Raw genomic sequence first — 27,890 nt, 5'->3', positions numbered from 1 at the left:
AATTGAGGGATTAAAATAAAAATGTAAATTGGTCTAATTGTAAAGTTAGATAGGTAGAAAGCGGACGTCTAATTTTTTGCGGAAAAACGTTATCTTGCCAGATGAATCGAAATGCAAGCTTCAGATTGCCGATGTATGGCTAACAGAACAAAGGAAAATCGAAAACTATTAAGAGCAGGCTTCTTTAAAAAAATACTTAATAAAACTATTATACCCTGAGGGTATAATAGTTTCAGAATGGTTTATTGTGTTTACAGGCTTTAATATGAAAGCACTTCTTTTATTTTCAAGAACGCACTTGCAACCAATATTACAAAATAACTTTACACCATATCTCTATTTGTTTAACAACTAAAACCATTTGCCAAAGCATCATAATTTTTATGAACACTATAGTATATCGCTTTGAACAGCATATTATATGCGTGCTTATTATATGCGCGATTGTTTTTGATAATCCTCATTATTAATATATATAATTATGTAATAATGTTCATATTATAATATATACATCGAATAATTATAATATTATTGTATTATTTGAAAACAATGCATAATTGAAAAGTAAATATTTGCATATACAATAAGGCACCATATAAGCACAATGATTATATTGTTTAAAAAGTGTTATGGCTATTAACTTCATTATTATTCAATATTTTTCAATTGTAATATGAAAATTTTGGAAAATAATTTATAATTTAAGTTAATAAATAAAAATGAAAAATTAAATCCTCAATATTGTTAAAGATTATTGTTAGTAAACACGAACTGTTATACAAGGATTATGTAAATGATATAATGAGGAAAACATTAAAATGACGACGATTACAAGTGATTCCTTCTGTCTGTTGTTATTTATAAGTTAGAATAGGAAAAAATATTGAAATATGCAGATTTTACATACAAGCCACTCTCAGTACATTTGAATTCGTTTTAATTGCAGTAAATCAATGGCGCTGATCGTATATTAGCATATGCAATAGATGTTGTTCGTATTTAGTGGAAATTAGCCAAAACCCGATATTAGCATATGCATTACCTTATATACTAAGTAAGAACAACCAAAAGATAGTGCGGGCGTGCAGACTTTTGTTTTATACTGTCTCTTTATACATGAACCATGGATCATGGCTTTAAGCTGTCTTCTTACAGCATCTTAATAGCTTAATAGCTTAAAACCACTTTCCGTTCCAACTTTTCTATAGCGAGTGACGAAAAAACTGATTAATTTATTTTTCTTTTGAATTCGCCTCTAATCTGATAAGCCTATTTTGCAACACACCATAAGCAAATTAAAAAAAAATATTAGAAGTTGTTGTAGAAAAAATGTAAATTAATTTGGAGTAGTTAAAAGTAATTTTAAAATGAAACACTACTATATATGAAAATTCCGCAATAGCGGAGTAAAAACTAACCGATTATTTCCCATATAAATGTGCGTAATTTCTTTTCCAAATAATCCAAACTAATAAATTTTACAAAACCGCAGAGCCCGATATTTACCTTATCGGGATTTACAAATTTCCTGATATCGGGTTTTAGCTAATTTCCACAGAATTTATTTAACGCATTTTTAAATTTCTATATATTGTAACAATTTCCTTTAAAACTTGCACACTTCATTAAATTGCATATTGTGTAATCATTTTAGAAAAGAAACAATTTAAATTAAGTTTAGAGCACTGTAAAAAAAAAAGAAAATCGGGGTCGAAACAATAAAAAAACTAAAAGATAGAAATGCCAGAGAAAAAAAAAACGTGACAAATTTTTTAATAAAATTCAACGAGAGGAACTTTTTTAATAAGGACATAAAAATTCTATTAATCTACTACATAAACTACTACTTACTAAAGCACAAACTATACACATACAATTAAACTATAGGTTAATTTAAATTGTTATTGGGTTATTGAATAATAATGGACAATGAAAGAATACGTGACGAATAAAATTATTTCTATAAACTGAAAATTCTTAAAAGTTTAAACAATATTTTTTAGCAAATTATTTAAGAAAATTGCAATTTAATTTGAATATTGCTAATTATAAATCTTAAAAAAATTTTTCGCATCCTGAAAAATGAAATTTTCCAAATTCGGATATGAAAATTTTCATAAGTAGAGTTTCAATTACACGCAGCGTTTTTTTATTATATTCTTATTTGAACTGGAATTTTCAACCCAGCCGCACTTTAAGGTTTCAACACAACAATTGCAATTGTCCTCAATTTTCATTATTGCCCTTAACACCCTTTCTTCTTAAATTAAAATTCACCAAACTTATCATATAAACTTTAGTAATCTAGTGTAAATTATGATTCGATTTTTAGTAAGCTTCCAGCTACTAAATTAAATTAAATTATTATTAAAAAAAGTATAAAAAATATTTCATCTGCAGACATTTTCAAGATTTCATGTAACATTTTCAATTTTCTTCGAAAATTTCAATTTTTCAACTCAATTTTCACCAACATTACATTGAGTTAAAACTCAAAATCAACAACATGATTTTTTTCTATTAGATTTTGAATTATAAACTAAAAGTACAATATTAAATTTAAAGAAAAAAAAATTTATTGACCAATATAATCAATTTTACAAACATTTTAAAGTTTAAGAACAAGAATATAAAAATTGTTTTATAGTTTCTAAGATTTTTTCTTTTTTAAATTGTTATGTTGTGGTCTATGTATGTGCCATCAACAAACTATACATGCTATGTGATTTTTTACATCCCATTTTTTTCCCCTTTTACAAATGAAAGGCAAAAAAAAAATTAATAATAGTATTTTAAAAGTTTTCTCTTATATAGAAAAGTAAAATAAAGACCGATCGTTCTTTGCTTGCAGAAAAATTGTATACTCGTATATCCTGAAGGAAAAGTTGAAATTAAACTTAAACTTCCTTGTGTTTATTCTTGTAGAGTAAAAAAAAAAGTTTTCCTTTATTTTATTTTGTTTGTTATTAGCACTTTTTGAACAGAATTTGGAAAAAAGATGCACTTATTATTTGTTTAACACTGTCCATTGTATAATCTATCTGTTTACAACAATTTTACAACTCCTAAGAGTGAAAACTGAAATTTTTTATACAAATAGATCATTTCAAGAAACTTAATTTTCTAGATAGAAGAAAATATTGAACCATTTTATTTATTTTAAATTTTTGGTTTCCCCTAAAAGTAGGCAATATTTTTTTATTGAATAAAATGATTTTGGCATTTTGACGAGTACAATTTAAAAAGAATGCTTCTTGGTTCAATAGAAATATGCTACTTGAAAAACCAGTGTTTTGACCGTAACTTATTTTTTTTCCATATTACGGGTTTTTTTCGTTCCAATAGAATAAAAGCATTCATGTATAAAGGATAACCATCTTAAATGTACGTTACAATATAAAATTTAATATCGTATATATGAGTGTAAAGGTAATGTTTGAATATTTTGCTATAAAATGAGAAGCCATTTTACGCCTCGTTTTATTAAAAACGTAAAAAAAAAATTATAAGTTTTTCTTATCAAATTCTGGCAAGACGACGTTCTTTTTTTTTCCAAAGAAATTCATTTTATATGGAGTCCTCAAAATGTCTATTAAATAAATTGTTTTATGCATTTTTGTTTTTAGTTTTAAATTTAAGAAGAATGGAAAATTATTTGCAGTATAAAATTTTCTTTAAATTTGACCTTAAGTGTGCAACGTGTTATACAAAAATTTCATATTATTTGAGAAAACTGGAGAGTTAGTTCTTAGTTTTGGAAAACCTACTGCCCATCTCTAGATAGATCTTGATATTGATAGAGTTTACACACATGTCTGTCTGCAACGTGTCAATGAAAAGAATTGAAAAATCATTAAAATATGTAAGAACGTTTGTTTGAAACGCAGTTTATTAGAAAAATCATGAAAATATTCGATTATGTCTGTCATGGAAATGATCTTATGTGGAAATTCCCGGCAAATTTTGTTACAATTAAAGTAATGCGGTTCTTTGAACAACAAAATTAATTGGAGGAAATAAATTTTATGCTTTAATTTCAAAGTGCATAGCAATCTTTAATTTATAAATATAAATCTCAATATTGCCTTTAATTTTTAAGTTCAATGAAATTTAACAACAAATTACTTAAACTTGAGACTCTTTAAAAAACATTATTTGTCAAAATTCAATCCTTATATATAGAATGTTATTAAGTAAATCGCCAAACAAAAATCCTCTCTAATTTTATGCTCATAATTATTACGATATTATTGCACTACATTATATTTTAGATATTTACTGACTGTGTCTTTTTTAACAATATTTATAATATGTTGATCCATTAATCAAAAAAAAAAATAAAAAAAAAATTTTTTTCCCAAAAATAAAGTAGCAAAATTTATTATTTATTTTAAGAAACGTGATAAAAAAAAATCTTATATACACACTACTATCTTATGAATCTCACGGTATATACCGAAGCGCCACCTCTAAACGAAAATAGAAACAAAAGAAATACAAACTATACAATAACATTAACTCTGACGTAATTTTCTTAAGGTTATTCAACTTTTTTATAATTTTATTATCCTTACTTATTGCAATACATATTAATAACATTATCTTATTATGTATATACATATATATATATACACATTATTGTAAGTGTTAAAGAAATTAGAAAGGAAAAAATATTCAGCAAAAATAACTGACGACTTAACATAGGAGCAAACAGATAATATCCAGAGCTATTTACAACGAAATGTGTACAGCAGAAGTAAAAAAAAAAAATGAAACTGGGATTTTTATCCGCAAAAAAAAAGTACCTGTAAAAAAGCAATAACGAGAAAAAAAAATGCTCTTCGCCGTCTTCTTTTCCCACTTCGTTTATTTCTGCATTCCTCTTTTTCTTCCTTTAAAAGGTAGAATACATTCAATAAAGTTATAACATTATTTCAACTTAAATCCGAATAAAATTGATGTTATTCTATGTATTAAATACTCCTAAATATTAGAGCCCTTGTTATTATTTTTAACAAGATCATTAAGGGCAAATTGCTAATTCTTGTCACATTGACAGAACTTTAAGCTGAAATTTCCGGGATTTACAAGAAAACGATCATAGAGCCGATGACACCAAATATGTATGTACACACTTCTAAAAATAGAGTTAATATTACTGTAAGCGTTACCTCAAAATTTGATGAATTTCAAATCAGTTTTTGCGGTTTTGTAATTTTAATAATTTTAGTTTAGTGCCCGAATCTGGGGAACTGTAAGGCGAACGAACTTGTCAAACATGGAGTAACCCTTGGGATTCTACCTGTAAAGCAGCTTTTGGGAATACCTCCGAGTACCAGCAACAAGCCTCTAAGTACAAGCTGCGCAATATAGTAGTAAAGCGAACCAACCTCAGATGGGTAAATACATCAACTTGTAACACAACAAGGTAATTACGACCAAAGCTAGATTTTGGTCTCTCTGACAGGAAAATATCAGTGCCGTAATACTATTCTGACAGGTCATAGTCTGATTGGCAAAAATGTAAGGAGAATAATCCACCCGGTATCATCATCGATCTCGGAAAGTGGTGGGAGGAAAAGAGAGATCCGGCAATAAACGAACCTAAGTAGACTAAGTGTTCTCTTCAATTGACCATGTGAGCTTAACCTAACCTAACCTAGAAGAAATGCAGAGAAATTTCATTATTGAAAAGTTTTGTTTTTGTCATACCAAAAAAATTTTTTCTTAAAGCTGTTAAGCGTCGTACTACTTACAACATTTCTACTAAATGTCATTTGAGCTTTAAAAAATTTGTTTTTAATTAATTGAAAATATTGATACTTTTTCGAAATAAAAATTTTTTTAAATCATTTTCAAAGAAAATTCTCTTTTCTTTGGAATCCTATATTTTTATTTCACTACATATGCACAAAATCAGAACTGATTTTCTTCTTCAATGGGTTATTAAGGGTTCAGATACTTCCAACAAATTTCATCAGTTTTAAAGAACTGACATTAAACTATTTCAGGAATATCTTTAAGTATGAACCTGGAATTAATTAATTAAAGTATATTTAGTTTTTAAAATAAACCATACCAGGCTGCCACGTTGATTTGGTAAAGTAAAGTCTAAGTAAGGAGAGCCATTCCCTTGTTCATTCAGATTCGTCAACCGATCGGATACAAAAATTTTATTCATACAAATGTAAACAAATTCCAATAATAATTTTATTTCCCAAAATAATTTCGAAAAACTAATTTATTACAAAAGTCTAACATAAAATTTTTTGGATTATTATCGAAAATTACATAAAATACTTTGGAACATTTACAGCGACATTTCGATAATCATATTAAAAATTTACCAACGAAGGAAAGTCTAACGAAAAAAAAGAAAAAGAAAAAAGAAATAGAAATGAGTGAGCGCGCGAATCACAAAGTAAAAATAATAAAGAAAAATTTTGTTCATGTATTTGCACAAATATATGTAAGTATGTACGTATGTATTACCAAAAAAAGAGACAACATAAAATAGATTTAATGATCCACTCGAAAAAGTTGTCATTTTCTCTACTAAAAAAAAAAAAAAACTGAAAAAATAACAGTAAAAATAAAATAACAGAACAATAATAAAAGGTAAAAGTTTTGTCATTTTGCTAATGTACAAGAAAAATTCATGACATAAAAAAAAAGAAAACAAAACAAAAACGAATTTTCCCAGTTTTCCTTTTTTTTTCCTTTTCGTATTTGTTTTTCACATTATAGGTATAATATTTTTCCAGGTACCATTAGAGAGCATTTTACCAGCATAGGTGAACACATAAATATTTTAGGTAGGTGTATCTGAAACGTATACCTGAAAAAAAGAGAAAGAAAAATATCTAAGAAAAGGCAAAAGGAGCATATAGGCAATGGAGGATATTAAAAATTCTTCATCATTATTATATGGGTTATATATGATATCCTTACATCGCCTTAATCTTTGGAATTCCAACTATATACCAAAATAAGCATCATGAAATTTTTGCCTAAATTTTGTTGTTTCTCTTTCCCCCCTCCCTCTCCCCCCCCCCTTACATTTTCTTGTTTTTCTAATAATAAAAGTACAAACAAACTCAATTTATTTGGTAGTTTTAATAGTAAAGTAAAAATATTAAAATTGTAAGCTATTTTTCAAAAAAAAAAAAAATCAAATAAAAAATCAAAAAATTAGAAGAAAAGAGTTCTTAAGAATGAGAAAAAATAAAAGAAAAAGGTTAAGGAAAAATTTTTAAAGCAGATTTTCTTCTACACTGGACCATATATTAACCATGTCAGTATCGTATGGCACTGTATTGCACTATGTTATTACAATCTCACCAAAACAAAGTCTTCATTGTGTGTTAAATGTTAGTTTTTCTAACATAGTCCCACTCTTTTTTGAAAAATCTTGAATTATACAGAATCAATTTGTAATTTGAATTCAGTTTAAATTTACACAGCTAAGATCAATAGCAAAAACTGAACTGTATTCAACTCTTAATTATGTGTTGATCGAAATTTTGAATTAATTTAAGTGAATACCAATAAATAATATTAACAAAACGAGGTTCTTTTGGGTCGCACTTATCGAAAATTAAGAGCAATGTATTAAATTTATGCATCTTTAAGTTTTCAAATATTAAATTTACGTCTTACATAATATTTCAATTGTTTAATTCAAATTTACGAGCTATTTTCTCTTACTTTTATAAAAATTTATATTATTCTAATCAGTACATTAACCCGTCTGACCCCGTACACTATTCTTATGTATAGAATGAGTAAGCAGGATTATAATAAATTTGAAATTTTCTTTTCTTATTCATATTTAATGATATAAAATGAGCATGAGATTATAAAATCTTTCTATGTAAAACGTGATCACTTATTTTTCTGCTTCCGTATACCTTTATTGTTTCTATACTTTATTTTAATGTTACTAATATAAATTACATGCAAATATTTAACTATTTTGGATATTTTATAATAATTTATAAATTCTAGTGGGTACTTCTAGAAAGGTCGGAGACCTTATATACTAAGATTATTTTATTTACATTCCTTTAAAATGTTAACTTTAATATTTTAGGTTTTTTTTTTTGTAATATTTAAAAGTCCTTTTGATAAAAAGCTATTCGTCATTCTTTAAATTAAAACTGAAATAAAGATTGTATAAAGGTTTCTATATTAAAATAATAAAGGCTCAGGAAAACATGCAATTTTAAATTTTACAACTGTTTGGTTGCTTTTTTGTATTACATATAGGTTTATTATCATACGCGCACATACAGTTGCTTTGGTCACATACAATTAAGTAATCAAACAGTTTGTAATTGTTTACAAAGTGATTGTAATTTTTATTTAACGCACTCAATTTGAATAGTTTGGTTGCCTAAATATGTCTGCAACAATTTCACTATCAAGCAGTTATCTGCAAAATTAAAAATTGCATGCCTTTCTGAGCCCTAATTTGAATCACCTTCAAAACTTTCTTTTTTCACAATATGCATTTTTAATTTTGAATATACAATATTCCTCCTGATGTCATGCAAATGAAATTACGTTATTTTGTATGGAATATTGCAACAAAACTTCAATATGACAATACAAAAATGCATTTATTCGAAAAAAAAATTTAAAAAATGTTCCATTCCATCTCATCTAATAATATTTAATAGTTTTATTACAACTTATACGTTTTCTTTACGATATACATACGGTCAGCAACAGACGAACAATATTATTATCCAAGGAAAAAGTTGAAATTTATGAACTGCTTTAATTTTGCAACTGAACTGAATTGAATTCAAAATTCAAGCTATTTAAAAAAAAAATTGCATACTTTTGGGCGAATTTAATTTTTTTCCAAATATGTAAACCTACAATGTGTAGCATATCGAATTTTTTACATATTATACACATTTATTATTTAAATTTATTATCGAAAAGCAAATTAAATATTTTATAATATGACGATAACAATTTGAATAATGCCAAAATTCTACATTCATAAAATTTCCCTATACCTATAACTTACATAGTAAATGTTGATGTATATATATGGGGTACAGTGTAAGCACACACACACACACACATGTAACGAATCTTTTGAATAAAAAAATATTTGAATCATAAATTACAGAATTATCTTATGATCCAATATTAAAAAAATATAGGAAAAAGAAAAAGATTTCTTAAAAGTCAAAACTTTTATAGTTATAAATAAATTTCAACAAAATATTAAAACTTTTTTCATATTATAAAATAAAATGTAGACATTTCAGTTAACAGACATTCATTATTTTTTTTTTTTACAATAAAATATCCTTTTTAATTTTGAATAATTTCCTACACATGGTGTTCGTTTTACAATATATTTGTTTGAATTTATACAATTGAGGGACTATATGGTTGATTATTTTTTGTTTTTTTTGAAAATTTTTGGTACAGGGTGCCGAGCAGTAATTTTTATCGAAATTGATTTTAATATTAAATATGTGTCCGGGATCAAGTTGAAGCAAAAGCATGAAAATTCTTGTCAATAAAGTATTTGAAAGTGATATTTTACAAAATTTGTCTAGATATCGCTTACAGTAGCCGTCGGCAAATTGCGGCCCATTCAACTTAAAAATTCGGCCCATCATTCTGTTTGCCAACAAAAAAATATATATTCGATTGCGACTATTAAAATTTTTCAAAAAAAAATTTAAAAACTCAATCATAAATAAGAGAAATACATAGCTAATGCTAGAAACTCGGTTAGTATATACTCATACTCACATTGGACTTATTTGCCCTTAACCCGCAAAACTTTTCCGACGTAACTCACAAAAATTGGCTTACCCAAAGGAAACAATTATTTGGTAACTAAACAGGTCAAATCTTTTCAAATAAATCAAAAAAATTTATCATGCGCATACCATTTTGATCTGAAAATTGTTAAGTGCATTTCTTTGATAATTCGTTTTTAATATCGTTTAAGACATCAGCTATTGCATTACACAAGCAATACTTAAGTAATTCTTCCAATCTTTTGAATTTCTAAAATAGCACAACTAATAAATTGAATATTCAATTATTTTTAAAATATTTTCCAATTTTACGATATAGTTTTTACAATTACGAAAGACTCGTCATCTAGCTAGTAAACTTAATAACGCAAGAAACTGATTCATTGTTATCTAAAATATGATGTACCAGGCCTATGCTCCTCCCAGGAGCGAAGTAGGACAACAAAAAAAATTGTTGATTTATTGAAAATTTCTAATAGATAGTTCTTAGCATCTTTATAGAGTAGGCTTTATTTATATTAATAATAATGACTTCTCGTTCATGAGAGCAATATACTTTACAAGTATACACGAATATCGAACTAAACGAATTCAATTACTCCAGTTACTACAATGACTATTTATATGATTTTCAATGGATGACTTCGTTTCAACTTCTATTAGTTCTATTCTTCAGTATTATTGAATACACCAGTATTTTATTACGAGTAATTCATTCCAAAACTAAATGACCTCATATTGATCTTTAGAATTAAATGAACTAATTTCAAATTCGAAATTTTTATTCAAAGTCTCAATGTCACAATCAATATTATATACATACATACATATACAATATTGACATAATAAAATTGAAAGTTTGAATGGATTTAGAAAAAAAAATAATTGTATTCTATATTTGTATTTTGTCCCTCATCTTTAACATCCTTTTTTTCAATACGAATCCATTGAATCATAAAATAAATAGTATATAGAGTTATGTAATAATATTCAATTTTAAAAAATAAAATTCCGGAAAAAAGAAACTATTTATCTCTTTTTAAAACTTCCTGTTTTGTTTAAAATTAAAGTACAAAACTTTCAAAAGAAACATTATGAATTTTTATTTTTCGCATATAGCCTAGAACTTACTTAAACAAAATAAGTCTAATTTTTATTTTCTCTTAAATTTTCCAATTACATTCAATTTCATTTAATTCGTTTGTAATATTTTAATGAAAATATGCCATTAAAATTTATTATAAAACTTTTTAAATAATTTTATGACAAATTTTAACTAATTTATATTAATTTATAAATTATAATAAACTATTTGTAACAAGTTAAAAAAAACCTCCTAAATATATGCAATAAATTTTATAATTTATATTTAATAAACTTAACATGAACACCGCAAAAAAAAAAACTCAACCAAATTAATAGGTTCTCTAGAACAAGAGAAATATTTTTTGTTGTTTTATATAAAATATCTGGTTGAGCAAATACAGGGTGTTACCGCTCGATTAGACTTTTTTATATGTATTTATATATTCAATTTTCCAAAAACTTCGCAAATTCTCTTGGGGTAAATTCCGAGACAAAGAATGGATTGAGTGTATATCTCAGCTTCTCTGTTTTGCATATTTTACAGTAGTAAGTATAGGTTTCCTCCGGATTAAGCATTATTAAATAACTATGGTTTAGAAACAAGGCTCTTTTCAAAGTATTTCTAACAATATTCTCGAGTTATGGAACATTTCACTTAACATTAATTACATTTATATTAACATTATTGATAGTTAATATTTTTATTTCAAAATTAATTCATAAATATTATATGCAATGAATTTTCTTATATAACAGTTCAAATATCTACGTTTTCAACTATTAAACAATACAAATTGTACACCTTCATACTTACGAATTACAATATTCATAAATATATTCTATATTTTAATAAAATTATATAAATAAATTGCCAAGAATTCAACTGTATGAGTGTTTTTAAAACTAATTTATTATTATATAACTTACTCTGTATATTTGCTACAATAATAACTTATAGTTTACTTAAATATGGGTAATGTACGTTTTTTTATTGTATATAGTTTAAGCAAAATTTAATATTTAAAAATAAAATGAGAAAAATTCGAAAAGTTTTCAAATTTTTTTTGTTTATTTTTTTTTTTTATTCTATTTTAATACCACACCATTTCCATATATACTTATTATATTTTAAGTTACTCCATTATTGTATTCTATATATCTCAATTTACTCGAGAATGTTTATATGTATAAGAGATTGTGGATTATATGACTATATATTTTATAAAGTATAATAACATCTCTCTCTCTATATATATACGAGTATATTATCATTATTGGGAGAGTAAATCACACAAAAATAAGAATAAAAAAAATTAAAAGAGAATAAAATTATAATAAAAGAATAATATAATAATATCCTTTTTATCAAAATTTATGGTTTGTGAAAATAGTGGGACTATTTAATTTTAAAAAAAAGATAGTTTATATATATAATATATATATATATATATATATTAGAAATACATATGTATTTATTGTATATTTGTGTATCATACAAGACATTTCATACAATATGTTGTACGGAAGTTATACGAACATAAAATGTCTATGATATTTTAATATTATATTCTAGTATTTCTTGTTGAAAAATAGATTTTATGTCTTGTATAGACTTTATATCTAAACCAGTTACATATAGTATTGACAAAACAATGAGCCGGATTATAATTTTCAAATATTATGCGAACTATAATATTAAACATTTATGTATAACAGTTTAATAAATATACTTTTAAGAATTAATAACGAGTAAGAACGAATTTTGAATTTATGTAAAGCCTCAAGAGATGTCTCTATTTTTGATAAATTTTTTCATAGGAATATTTTGCAGTATTAATAGTTTGTAACTGATTATTTTGAGAACCAGGAATTCATAGTACCTATAAATTATATTTTAGAATTTCTTTGAAAACCAATAATTAAATTTTGTGCTTCATAAACTTTTTGTAAAGCAGAATAAATTTTAAATTGTATAACAGATTTTAGTACCGATTTCAAAATAAAAAAAAAAATCTTAATCGGAAATCAATGGCTCAAAACGGCTCAATGCACTAAAATTTGTAAAACATTCACCGAAACCGATAAGCAATGAAACCAAAAAACATCAATTTGTATTGGCCCACTTTTTGTTCTGTGCCACTCCAATTATTTTAGAGCTAGCAGGTCACATTCAAATAATGTTTAAAAAAAAAATATTTTTACAAATCAATTTACTCAAGTATGCTACTTATTTACATACACACATGTAGCATAGTTTTCATACATGCATATATACAAATATATATATATGATAAATATAACAGAATTTCCATTATATTAGTTCGTGTGCGTGTACTCGTATATTATTGTTTACAAGAAAGTATATATGAAACGAAATTTTTTGAACTTTTAATAAGCCTTTGACTGGTGGGGTCATTATACCTATGTATACGAGTACATAAATTTGTGTAACTTTATCTAGTTTATAAAGTACAGTAATTCTAGTTTTACAAATTTTAAAATGTGGTCAAGTTTTTTTTTTTTTTTTTGCTTTTTTGGAAATTTTTCGGTTTTTGCCTTAATTTGTTTTTTTTTTTTATTTTTCTGTTTTAATTTTTTTTTTTTTTTGTGGAAAAACTTTTGTTTACCGGAAAATACTTGTATATTTTTTCGAATTTTCTTTGTTTTTTGTTTCTTTTCGTTTCTGTGTGTACCAAAATGTGAAAATATAATTTTTTCAATTTAATTTTTATTTTTTCCAATTTTTATAAAAGATTTTTATATAAAATTTAACACAATATTTTAAGATTTATTGAGTTTATAACCCAAAAAAATTCACCAATTTTTTTCTTATTTTTTTGTCTGTGTGCAGAGAAGGAAATAAAATTTTGTTGGAAAAAAAATTTTTTTATGCAATATTTTCTAGCATCTTGCAAATTTTTTTTTTGTAGTACAAACCTGATGTTAAACTTTTGGTATTATTAAATTTTTTATTTTTTTTCTCTCATATCCTTAAATTTATGTTACAGTTTTGCTTCTATATTTAAGGATATAGAGAAACTTTTGAAGGTTTTTTTTTTTTCTTTCCTTTGGTTTTTATTTCTTATTATTGTAAAATATAAGTTTTAAGTATCAAGTATTTTTACGATGCACTTAAGAAGTGCCTGTCAATAAAAAGGATTGCGCGTATAAAAATATGAGAAAATAAAAGAAAGAAATTGAAGTAGAAAATTTGTTGAAAAATTAAATTGGGTAAGAAAGAAAGAAAAAATAAATAAAAAAAAATTTTTTTTTGTTTTTAAATTGTTTTACAAAAAATGAACATGATTTACTAACAATATTGTAAAAATTTTTATTATATAATGTAGGTAAGTACAACTTCAAAAAGTATTAATTTTCATGTTAGATTGTACAGATAATATTGTAGAACATTAATTTTTCCAAATTGTATTTAAAAATTACCGAATTTTAAAAGCAGGACTGCGCGCATGAAGTAATCGAAGAACTACTAAAAAAGTTATACATTAAAGACGGCGGGGTTTATAAATTCCTCAGGGAGCTTAAGGAGTTCCTATTAGATATTCTTAGAAAATTAATGATACCGATTCATAAGAGACGAGCCTATATAATTAAATTAATACACGCTCGTCATATCTGAATTCGTTAAAGTTAATGGCTACGAGAAGGTACTCTAGATATAGGCTAGTTATAGAGATGATACATCATCACACTAAATATTAGTTACAATAAACATATTCTTGTTACCATATAAAATACAGGAAAAAATTTTGTGACAATATTGTTAAAATCCTTGGCATAGTATCTTAAAGAAATATTACAATTAATAATTTTAGAATTAATATTCTTTTTGAAAATTAAATTTTATAAAATATTTTACAATAATTACAACCCATATAAAATAATTTTATTGTGCACATTTTATTCTATATTATCCTTAAATATCCCTTCTTCTTCTTCTTCTTCGTATTGTTGTTATTTCGAAACATACTGTATTTAATAATCTAGTCGAATTCCCGCAGAATATTTAATTATTCTATTTTCATTTACACATGCATATATTATTAATTATTATACAAAATTTTAAAACGTACAAAATTACACATATTTACATGCATGTAGTATATGTATACATTTATATATTTTATTGATATATAAATAAAAACACATACATACCCAAAAATTTTATTGTGTCTATTGTACATTTTACATGCAAATATTTGAAAATCATCAACATACTTACATTAGTAAAGAAATTTTATGAGAAACAAAATGAAAAATAGCAAAAGTTTATTTTATATACATATATACAAATACTAATATATTATATGCATATGTATGTGCAAATGTATGTAAAATTAAAATAGGATACGTATAATTTTTTGCTCTGATTACTTTGTTTCAAATTTTATAAATATTTTTACTATCCCAATGGAAAGAAGAATATGTGTGACAAATGAAATATATTTATTAAAAAAAAAAAAACTAAAGTTAAAAAGAATATAAAATAAAAAAAAAAACAAATAAAATAAAAATGGCAAAAATCCAGAAAAATAGGACATGAAGTTGCATATATGTAAGGATATGTAAGGATATTAGAATGAAAAAATATTTGTATATGTAGGATACATAAATGCATATATAATACACAAATGTAAATATTTATATAAAAACTTACATACCATACATACATATATAAATAATTCGAAACACGCACAATAGAAATTTTTTGTTTTTCTTTGTTATTTTCTGCACTAGAAGTTTCATTTTGAATAAATAATAATATAATGCCTATATTTGTTATACGAAAAAACAATATAATGTGTTATATAACATATTTTATATAATATATTAACAGTTTCGGAATTACTTCGAATTTAGAGGGAATGAAAGGGAAATGATAGCAACAAGAAGGTTTCTTATAATTTCGTTTTTAATTATAAAAACTGAGTAAAATAAATACAAATTATTCGGCACTCAAAAACACTCTGTTTCCTCGAGAAAAAAGAAAAACGATATTCAAATAATTGGCTTTTTATTTTAAAAGAAATTAAAATTGTTGTGATTCCATCAAGACTCATGAAGATTTTCACGAGTCTTGAATGAATACGAAGAAAAATTCAATCTGAAGAGCGATTTCACATACAAGTTTTGCGGCGAAAGGAAGGAAACGTTAATACGCCTTATCGAGAAAACAAAACTTTAAAAAGCAATAAAACCTCAGGATTGTTCACGCCCTCAAGAAGGCTGTAAAGTAGTAATATCAAAATGATACTCAAAAATAATAGACGGAAAAGGACTCGGTACGCTGTCACGCTGTCAAAAATTTGTGAAAAAATAACAGCTTCCGGTTTGTAAACTTTATTCGAAACAAATTTTATTAAACTAAGTTTCCATTAGTCTCATGAAATTATAAATCCAACTCTGAATTACCGTTCATACATTATATGCCTAAAATATACAAGTATAATAACATTTACTAAAATCACGATTTTATAAATTTTATTGCTTTATAAATGCTTTTTTCGAGACAAATTTAATTTTTTTTTCTCTTCTCTTTTTCTTATTCTTTTTATTATTTAAACAATATTAAATGTTTTTTTTTTTTTGCGCCAAAACGAAAAATCTTGTATTGCTTGCCTTGTACACATTCGTAAGATTCGTATATACCATATTCTTTAAGTTTTTAACATTGATCGGGTTAAAAACAGTAACAATAATAATAATAACAATAAAAAAAAAGGCAACACTATTCCAGACTTATTATTATTATGTATTACAATATATCAAAATATAATATTGTACGACACGTATAATATGTTTCACGGTAATTAAAACTTGATTATTATTATATGTGTCTGGCTCTATACTATGTACACAATAATTATAAAACATATATATATATATAGCTATAAATACAGTCTTGCCTAATCTCTTATTTTATTATTTTTTATTGAAATTACGCTATTAGCTATCAACTATATAACAACATATATATATATTGTATATATTATATATATAACAGTTTACACAAAAACAGAAAGTGAGCAATAAAAGCAAAAAAAGTATTATAACAGTTAAAGTCTGAGAATTAAAGAAAATGTTAAAGTTAAAATATTGCTATACACAATATACAGAAAAAAAAAAAACAAAAAAAATATAACAAAAAATAAAAAGTTAGAAAACTGCATAATTTATTATACAAATTATTACATTAGGGTAAAAATAAGAAAAAAATAGAAAACAAAAATAACTAGAAGTATGTGAATTCTTGCTCTCTCTCTCTCCCTCTCTTGCTTACTTCATTATGGTTTTTGAGTATTTTACATACCCTCTGGAGGACCAACAACAAAAATAGCAAACAACAAAAAAACCTGCTATCGCAAAGAATTTTGTTTTCTTTTTATTTTTTTTTTTTATTTTCTTTATTTTTATTACCCTTACATGAAAATGCGACAAATTTACTTTACTTTATTGTTTATGTTTTTAAAAAAAAAATACATTTTTTCTCTGTGTAGCCTTTTCTTTCTCATGTTTCTCTCTTTTTATCCCTTATATACAATTAGATCCTCTTTAATATAAGCAAACATTCATTCATACATATTTAAAAAACTTGTATTTTATTTTCTTTACATTTTTTTTTTGTGCTTTTGTTTTTTTTTTATTATAAACTTTAAAAAAACAAACAAAATGGTGGTTTTATTTTCATATTTTTTTTTTTTTACTTTTTCATTTTTACAAAAAATGTTCCAGTTAATTAACTATATTTGTAAAATTATATAAAATTTCAAAGTTCATTGGACTTTTAATGACATTAACATTTTAAATATATACACACAAACGCATGTAAAATAAGTACATATACGAGTATATTTATAATTGGACAAATTTAGAGATTCATAAATTAAAATAAAGAGATGAAAATAAGAAAACAAAAAAAAAAAACACAAAAATATGTATATATTTTGCATATACAGAGGAAAGAGAGAGAGAGAGAGAGACAGATTAATGAAGTCTGTGGTTTGAGGTTACAAATAAATGCGTTTTACTTTCTAATATTAATGGTATATAAAAGTATATTTTTTATGGTAATTTTAGCTTTGTGTATTTATAAACCACATTGCATGTAATAATAAAGGTTTCATAAGAAATTATATAAATGTCAAGCTTTCATCTGGTATGTATTATTTTTAGGGAAAATTTCATCTGACAGATAACACACTTAAAATTTAAGATAACTGTTGGAAAATTTTTTAGAAATTTAAAAATTATTTTGACTATTTGTTTTTGGTGTATATGATGATACACCGCGATCTTTAAGACTAGTTTAGCCCCCCCCTTACCACAATACTTTCTAAGGGCCCAGCACTTCTTGTCATTTCTGTGCAATATCCCATCCAAAGAACGTCTTCTCCTATAAATCAACGCTACATAAATATTCCTCAAAAATATTGGATCATACCCCATGGAATTATGCACGGGAGTCTGCTCCTCTTCTCAATAGAATCTGCAAAATTCTTCAGTCTCTAATTCTAACTTTTGAAGTGTTATTTAACTCTTCAATGCGGCTTTCGGAAATCCCTTAGCGTTAATGGGTTCATTATTATAATTATTTGAAACCTACTTTATTTGCCAAGACACTGGGCGGATTCTCTGTAATAACAGGCTTTTTCGTTCCATTTCGGTTCTTAATACTTCACTGAGTTTGTTTGACCAAAACCCACAGAAGTGCCAAGCACAATATGTATACAGAAATAGCCGTACGGTCCTGATTTAATCTATTGAGTTTACTTTTTCGAATGAAAATTTATTTGATGAAATTCATAGATATATGTATAGTAAATGCTCTATTATATGCCGCCCAAATCAGATTTTTTGTATTATACGTCAGAAAAGTGTTTGTCGTCTTTAAAAAGGGAAAAACCAAATATTAAGAGAAATTAGAGCTACATGACAATAATGACAGTAAAAAAAAATTTATGAATGGTTTAACCGCGTAATTTGAAAAATTATTCAATTGATCTTAAGTCTTCAATCAGAATCAACAAAATTAATAATTATTATTATAACTTTGAATTAAACTGAAACTACTTAAAAATTTTCCAATTCAACACTTTACTTGCAGCAACCTTACTTTTATGCAATTTTTAAAGGTTTAATGCACAATAAAAACTTATTAGAGCATTGTTAATTTATTTTTAATATTCAAATACAACAATAAAACGTACAAATACTTAAAAACTCAGAAATTATTCATCAATATTTGAAATTTTATTTAAATTGAAATTTAATTTTATTCACCTTTAAATAATTAAATAGGAATACAGAACATAATTTTGATTAATTCTCAGCATTCAAATATTGTGTATATGCGCTTTAACATTGAACAAATAAGAAGATCATTTAAAAATTTATTATTCCTACTTTACATTCAAATATAAACCATGTAAATAAAGCAACATTAAAATTTCATTGATGTACTACAAATATGTGCTTGTATGCATCTATGTATATATAATATTAAAAGTGTCCAATTTCACATCGATACAAATTATTTAAACAATGAATTTTATTCCATGTAATATTAATTACTAAAGATCTAAAGCCAAAATATTGAAAAATATTGAGAATTTTCAAATGAACTTAACAATAATTACTATTGATTCCAATTCCACCCACATAATCATATAGATTAGAGTTGAAACAAAAGCATATCATGAATTTCAATTAAAGTATGCTATATCCAGGCGATACATTTTTATATGTAGTGTTTCCAATGATTTTATTCAAATATTGAACTTGTATATGATATACGTAAAATTCTTTAAATTCTATATTCTTGTTTTAATTGTTCACATATTCAACATGTTAAAATGCCCAAATTCTGGAACGCATATATAAAATTATAAATGAAATTTAGATGAAGTTTTAAATTATGAATGGAAGTTTCTTTATAGATATAACAGAATTAATCAATTCTTCTAAAAACAATGAAACAATAAATAATATTAAATCGCGAACAATATCGCTACATCCCGTAAAGATTGAAATGAAATTTGAATGCAATTTAAGAATTTATTATTAATAAATTAAAAAACAATTTCAGTTTTTTTGCATTAATTATTAAAATTCTAATATTAAATTTTAATATAAATATTTGGAAGTTATCGCTAATTTTAAATCCTCTCTAAACTATCTGAAAAGAACCAATTCAGACGGGTATTTAAAAAATATATTTGTAAGATGAAAATAAGAAAATCTTCAAGCAGGTTTTATTATCAAGACTATCACACACATTGTCGAGAAAGTAAACATTTATTAGGACATGTTGCTTTTACCGATCAAGTCAAAATTGGTTATAACAAATGAGTTAATTAGCCATTCACTTCTTGGACATGGAATTTGGAAGAATCCTTAACTTTTTGAGTACTTCAATTCTGATAAAGATGGTTTAAATTAGTTGTGCTATCACAATAATACTTTATGAATTAGGAGATTTAGGATGTCTCCTCTGCTTCAATCTCTTAATCAAAGCTTTAGTCAGCAAATCTAATCTTAGTGTATTATAAATTTCATTCCCGAAATATCACAATTCATTTGGATTACATGAATATTACCAACCAATTTCAAATATTCTAAAACTAAATAATACTTTCATTTTACGTTATAACTTTTTGTTTAACTTTAAATTTTTATGTAATATGTAAAATGCATACATATATACGTTTTAAATGCATTATCCTCTTCAATTTTCTTTCAACAGAAACTTATGAAAACTAAAGTTTTTGTCGTATTTTACGCCATCTTAAATAACGTAAGTAAAAAAATTTGAACTTCTTATAAAACTCGTTGAAAATTAAAATTAAGAGAAATATCGTAAATTAGGTCAAATTTTTATTTTTATTAATTTTTTCACTATATAAGAGTTACAGGATTTTTCTTCTCTTTTCATTTTGTTTTCCCTTTTTTTTTTTATAATTAATATTAAGATGAAAAGTCATTTCTAAAGTTTTCAAATGTTTTTTATTTAAGTTGAAGTACGTACAAGAATTTTCAATATTCTCATAATTCTTTTAACGGTATTATGATTTCTATCTTATAACTTTCTTTCATAATAAAAACGTGCTTAGGCTCAATATTTTCAAAACTAAATTTAAATTACAAAAAAAAAATTATTATTGAATTTTTGAATTTAAAAGTTTTAATAATTATTAAAAGTTTAGAAATTCAAAGTAAATGAATAAAATATTAAAATAATTTTAATTCCAAAAAATAAATCACTATTTCAATATCTACTTAAAGTGTATTTGAGTTGAAATTATTTGAATATTCTTGTTAAAATTTCAATATTTTTGCAAATATACTTTTAATTATTGCAATTAGAATATTGGTGATCCTACTGGAAATAATTGACTCAAATTCATAGTATTTTTGTAAAATATCACAATATTTCTCTATTCAATTGCTCAGCTCTTGCAAGTTTTCTGTGAAAGAAGTCACTTAATTCAGCTTTATAATGTACAACAACCTATTCACTAAAAATTCACATAAATTTTTCATTTTCATTTGACCACCAGCAACTTTTCCAAAAAATTCACTTATTTTCCAATTATTTTAACATTTTCTCCTTAAAGTATGCAACATTTTTTTGAATTGCCGAATGTTACTTTAAAAATAAAAAAAAGAACCCATTAGATTGCCTTTTGAAAAATTTTTTCAAAAAAAAAATTTCATAGAGTTGCAGAAAAAAGAAAAAAAAAGAGCAAAGAAAAAATACAAAAAATAACACGAATAATAAAGGATATTTTGTTTTTTTTTGTTAACTTTTGTGCTAATAAAACTTTTATTCAAAAAAAAAATGAAAGAACTTAAACAATTGAAAGAAAAAGCAAAAAAAAATCTCACTCTTGGCTAGAATTTCTTTTCTTTCAACTTCTTCATTTTTTTTTTTTGACTTCTTTTTTGAACTGATGTTCTCTGACTCAGTCCTGTTGTTCTTTTTACTAGCTGAATTTTTAATACTCGTAGTAAGATAAGAATTGGGATCGGAAACAATTTTTAACACATGTAGCATTTGCAAAGGAACAGCAAATCTCTGCATGTTAGAAAAAGATAAACCAGTTGATTTTTAGTGAGGTACATAAGACATATGTTGATCGAAATAGGTTGGGACAGTCGCTTTTTTTCAATTATCATGCGACACCCCGATATCATCAACCGATACCGAATTTTATCGATATTATTTTAAATCAACACCCGACACTGGAATATGATACATTACTGACAAAGAGTTTCCTTTCTGGATAGTGCAATGAATTTATCAACTTTTACGGATGAATTTACATTTCTGACCAAATGTAAGATAATAAGGAACGAATATTCTTGAAGTTCTACATTCCAGTTCTTTTCTTTTATCAAATGAAATAATAAATTTCCGAAGCAGAGAAATCTCACATGAGGAGTATATATTAATTTCGATCGACAATATGCTGTTCACTCCGAATTTTTTAATATATTTTTTGGTGTAAATGAAGAAAAATAGAAGTATGGGAACATTTTATTTTGTAATTTCACTTATTTTAAATGGAAGGATAATAATTGAACAAGAAGAAATATTTACGTATAGTATATTATATTATATGTATGCACGTATGTGTATGCTCATATATACAATAATCTCATATCATTTTGAATGAACAATAAGGAAAAATGGAGTAAAAAATTGTAAAAATATTTAAAAGGTTAGAAGTGAAAAACACAAAAGTTAAACGGAAAAGGGAACATTTTTTTTTTCTATATGTAAAGTAAATATTAAATTTGAGAAAAATTTCCTCTATAAATTTTTTAGTTTTTCGTTTCCTAATTTTTTTTTTTTGTTTTTCAAGAAAATGGAAGGAAAAATAAAATTTCAATTTTCTTATTAACTTATTTTAGTAATTTCCTATTACTGTCCTTTATATTTTTTCTGCTTTCCTTTTTGTTTTTCATTTTCAATTTGAATTCATTTGTTTTATAGAGAAAGATTAATATTACATGGAAAAGTTTTAATTTTAAATTCAAAATTCAAGTACATTATACTATTGTATAGATTAAAACGAACTGTATACGGGGTGGCTCCTATTAAAGTGCCTTCATCAGTAGACAAGTCTATTGTCTTGAGTTCTTTCTTCGAATTTTAGCACAGCTGGCAACCTTATCTACTGACCTTTAATTTGGTATAGGGATCATCTCCGTACCTATTCTGGTTTGGGAGCTATTTAGAAAAATAGAATCTTATTTTGTACCAATTTTTTTTTCTTCAATGACTTACAGAAATGTACAACAACCGTTCAAAATAGTGCCTTCTTTCTGTTATGCAAATGATCAACTTAAGAACCGAGTTTTCTTCATACGTTGCCTCATTGGCAAAGTTGTGTAAGTCCATGTACAAAACTTTTTTTAAAAATGAAAAGTTAAAATTTTAAAATTTTCGAATTTTAAACTCATGTGATTCCGAAAAATAAACAAATTATAACTACTGTAGATATTCATAAGAAAGCCCTTATTCTGAAATTTTCAAATCATATTTATTAATGCGCCTGTCTTACACAGGCACGGAATTATATTTAAAATTTAAAAAAATAAAAATACCAGTCGAAATTGACTTTGAGTCTGTACAACTACGAACCTGTTCGTTCAGCTGTGAACGTCGTCTTCATACAAAAATGTTTTCCTATTCATGAGGGCCTATATAATGGTATGTAGCAGTATACTTTGATACGAGACACCCTGTGTATATAAAAATATTTAAATTAATTTTTTTTTTTGTCTTATGGCAGACACAAGAAAAAGGGGGAAAAGTTTATGAAAACAGTTAACATTTTCATATTGCAATGCATTTAATTAAAAATAAAAAAGAAAGGAAACAAAAAACTTTTTGATATGCAAATAAAAATTAAAAAAATTTTATAAAATTAAAAATTTTATTAAAAATTACTAAAATTGAATATTTTATCACGAAAAAACAAAAAACAATTTTTAAATTTAGGACGATGCAATTCATGACTTCTAGAATTGGTTCTTGTTCATTAATAAAATTTGAAATTTACAATTAGTTTAATAACAATAAAGCGATTTCTTTTTTTTTTAATAAAAATTTTAATTAATAGAGGGTTGCCATTCAAGATAGTAAATCTTTATTATTGTAGTAGTGGCTAGTGAGATTGCATGGCTTACATATGTCGCTAAATTGTTTAAGTTGAAAAAAAAATATTAACAGGCATATAAAGCAGCTAATTAAAAATACATGGTTTTTACTCACAAAAGTTTAATTTCCACAAAAAAAAATCTCATTTTTACTTCATTTGGGATAATTCCAGTTCCGCGACCACTGATCTATACTCGTACAAACCGTAGAAAGGCTCAGATCAAATAAATTTCCATCCAGCGCAACAGTTGAACGGCTTATCAAACTCTCTTCAAATTCATGTTCACCCACATAAGTGATTAATGATAGAACGACTTTATTTTTCGTACCCAGTTCTATTAGACCACATAATTTAGAAAACTAACGATATGATCAGAAAATTAAAAAGTATAAAAATATTTAATTTTAATTAGAAATCAAAAAAAGAAAACAAAGCTAGCTTAGCTTATCTACCAGCTTATATTAAAAATGATTTACAACAATTTTTTTCTGTGTTTATCTTAAAATGTTCTCAATTATTCATATAAAATTCATAATATTCACATAAATGAAACATGAAAACTTTTAGATAAAAATTTATAACGTACATAATATAAAAAATTAATATCCTTAGCATATCATAGCTTAAAGTTACCAAAAATATAGAGAAAAAAAATTTTAAGCAACACATATATTTTGTACAGCAACACATATGTATGCATACACTTATATTATAAATAATAACACTAAAATAAAACTTAATTTTCATAATCCGAAGCAGAACAAAACAAAAACAAAAAATTTTATATTTTGAATATAATAAGGAGGAAGGGAAATATGTGCTCCTTTACTCTCCAAAAACCCTGCATATTCTCCAATAAGAAACTGAAACTTTTGTTTCTCTAGAATCTTTGTTTCCCTAGAAATACAATAATAATAATAATAATAATAATAATAATAATAATAATAATAATACCATATTATATAATAAATAACCTGTAGCATCCATATATAATGGTGAAAAATGAATTTCAATAAGAAACGACAGCTCCCTTATTCTATATTTTTTCTTTTCTCAAATTTTTTTTTTTTTTAGTGTATACCATTATAGGCGACAGTTGTCGCTATCATCACTGTATCAACATCAACACCACACTACACTATATACTAACCCCAAAATACAAAAAAATAAAAAATACCGCACATCCTAAATAATAAATAAACTGTTATTATAATTAATAAAACAAGTTTATATTTCGCTACTATAGGAATTTTTGTGGAGGGGGGGTAATAATAACCAACTTTGAATATTATAAACCACTCTCTCTCTCGTTTCCATTTCAAAAAACAGCATAGAAACTAAGCGTATATAGACGATAATTTTTCTTTTGCAAATTTATTGTTTTCTTTGTTTTTCTTCTTATTATTTTTTCTCTTCATTTGTATTATTGTATCCAATGACTTTAATAACGACATGGCGAAAAGATTTATGTTAAAAACTACATAAGAAAAACAAAAATATTTTTTTCATTTTTTTTTTTTATCTAAGGATAGGAAAAATAACAAAAAGGGGGTAGATCTTATTATTTGTTTATATTGTTGCTTTTATTATTGTTGTTGAATCTGAAAATTGTTATGTAGAGTAGTGGAAGAGGTGCGGGTAAAATGTTATCACAAAAACAAGAAAATAAAAAAGAAAACACAAACATAAAACTCATAGAAAAACAAGAATTAAAGCAACAATAAAACAACAATTTTCTTTTGTGGTGGGCGCCTTATATACCAAAAACAAAAAAAAAAATAAATAAAAATAAAATTATCATTATAATAGCGTAACTTAACCATGAAAAATTAAAACCACCCAATTGTTGAATTTTGCTTTTTTTTTTCGGCAACAACAAAAAAAAAAGCGAAAAGATTTATTTTTATTTTATTTTTCCTCTCTTTCTTTTTTCTTTTTAATTCTTCTGCTCCGTATATTCCAACTTTTTAACATAATTTCTTTATATTAAATTTATTTTCATATAAAAATGGAATGAACAAAAAAAAAAAATAAGAAAGCAAAATTGTAAGATATTATGGAAATTAGAAAAGAAAAAAAATGAGAATGAAAATTGGAAATAAAATTATTGCATTTTTAATTATATCGGTTTTTTGTTACATGCGCCCTAAATCACACTTTCAAAAAAAGAAAATATTTTGTTTATCACCAAATCACTGTAATTTCAATCCTAAATAAAAACAGTATAACAGAAAAACAAAAAAATTAAACGAAAACATGAGATTCTATAATTTTCAAAAACATTGCATATATTTAGGGGAAAAAAATTCAAGAATTTGTTTTCTCTCACACTCTCCTAAAAAGAGAAAAAGTTGTATAAGAGAAAAACTAATACTATAGCAATTAGTAACTTTTTAGTCAATGAAGCCAACTAACATTTCTAATTCTAAACAAAAACATTATTTTTTTCTACAAAATGCAAAAATTTTTGATTTTAGCATTTCCTTTTTTTTAGCAGTGCTTTTGTACCCGATTTAGCATTGAAACTAGAATAGAATTTGACTATACTGTTTATACATATACTGTTATAATTTTGTTGTTCGAACAGGTTATAAGTGAGAGTTATCACACAAATTGTTATTCATGCCAATGTTTTGCAACGTTGTGTTACAACTACAATGCTTTATTTCCCTCCTGTTTTCTCCTTTTTAAGTTTTTTCGCTCTTTCTTTTTTAGTTGATATAAAATATAGTAGAAAGACTATTAAATTAAGCTAAAATGACCCGTTAGACAGTGTAAAGAATTGGAATGCCAATACATAGAATATAAAAAATTTTGAAGAGACTTAAATTTTTTGATTGCAATGTTTTAAATCAAATTTTCTCTAACAAATTAAATATTTACTATTTGAATGAATGCAGTTGAATTATTCTCCAGTTTATACCTATATGCAACAATATTTAAATAGAAAGGGAAAAAGGTTTCGAACATGTATTTAACAAAATTGTTTAAGAATATCACTAAGACTTAAAATCTTTTTTTTTTAAATCATAGTAATTCAAAAAATTTCAAATAGAAAAAAAAAATTAAAATTGTCATTTATGTATTTCATAATTTCTTTTATTCAATTCGAAATTATAATTTAGTTTAACAACTAGAAATTATTTATATCGATGTATGTATATGTGTATGGTTAATATTTAGGTTATGTAATATATTACATAAACTGAACTATAAATTTTCCTCTTGAAAATATCCTTTTTCAATAATTGCATCTGACAAAGATTATTCGAAACAAAATATTTTATGAATAAATTTCTTATACCATGATATTTTATGCATTTACATACATACATATGTACATTTATAATGTATAATGTATGTATTCAATATTTCATACATATGTAAGTATGTATGTATTTTTTTAAGTAATATTATCATATTTAAACTCCAATTTATTTAATTATATTTATTTTTATTTTCAGGATGAAAAAAATCAATTGCTCGTTACGAACGTTTGGTTAAAACTGGTAAGTTATTTATTATTAATTTTGTTTAAAATTTTAATTAATCTAATAATTGAAGCCATGTATTGAATATACATCAGTCCTTATTTTGTTTTTGAAAATCCGGAAAAATAGCTAATATAACAAAATGTGGCTTTGTGAGTTGTAATAAAATATTGTAATGAGAACAATGGTGGCAAAAATCATGATTTTTTTCAAAAATTTCACTAAATTTCTTTCAATACCCTTGATAACTTACTATAACATTACATTAAAACTTTCAACTTCAATTCATTTTCCTAATTAACATGTGGTTATTTTTAATAAATCAAACATTTTAC

The 27,890-nt window shown here is 24.7% G+C and overlaps 1 protein-coding gene across 2 annotated transcripts in view; it reads left to right on the top strand.

Annotated features, from left to right (window-relative positions):
• The window catches only part of LOC129608886 (neuronal acetylcholine receptor subunit alpha-7-like), a 149,576-nt gene that overhangs the window by 6,622 nt on the left and 115,064 nt on the right, over window positions 1-27,890 (top strand). For both annotated transcript variants that reach the window (XM_055520656.1, XM_055520655.1), the window contains exon 2: window positions 27,529-27,573. In XM_055520656.1, coding sequence (XP_055376631.1) covers window positions 27,529-27,573 — 45 coding nt within the window. The remainder of the gene's footprint in view (window positions 1-27,528; window positions 27,574-27,890) is intronic.

The sequence above is a fragment of the Condylostylus longicornis genome, unplaced genomic scaffold (assembly GCF_029603195.1).
Source record: "Condylostylus longicornis isolate FDR11 unplaced genomic scaffold, ASM2960319v2 ptg000037l, whole genome shotgun sequence".
NCBI classification, from domain to species: Eukaryota; Metazoa; Arthropoda; class Insecta; order Diptera; family Dolichopodidae; genus Condylostylus; species Condylostylus longicornis.
This window is presented reverse-complemented; position numbering and strand designations above follow the sequence as displayed.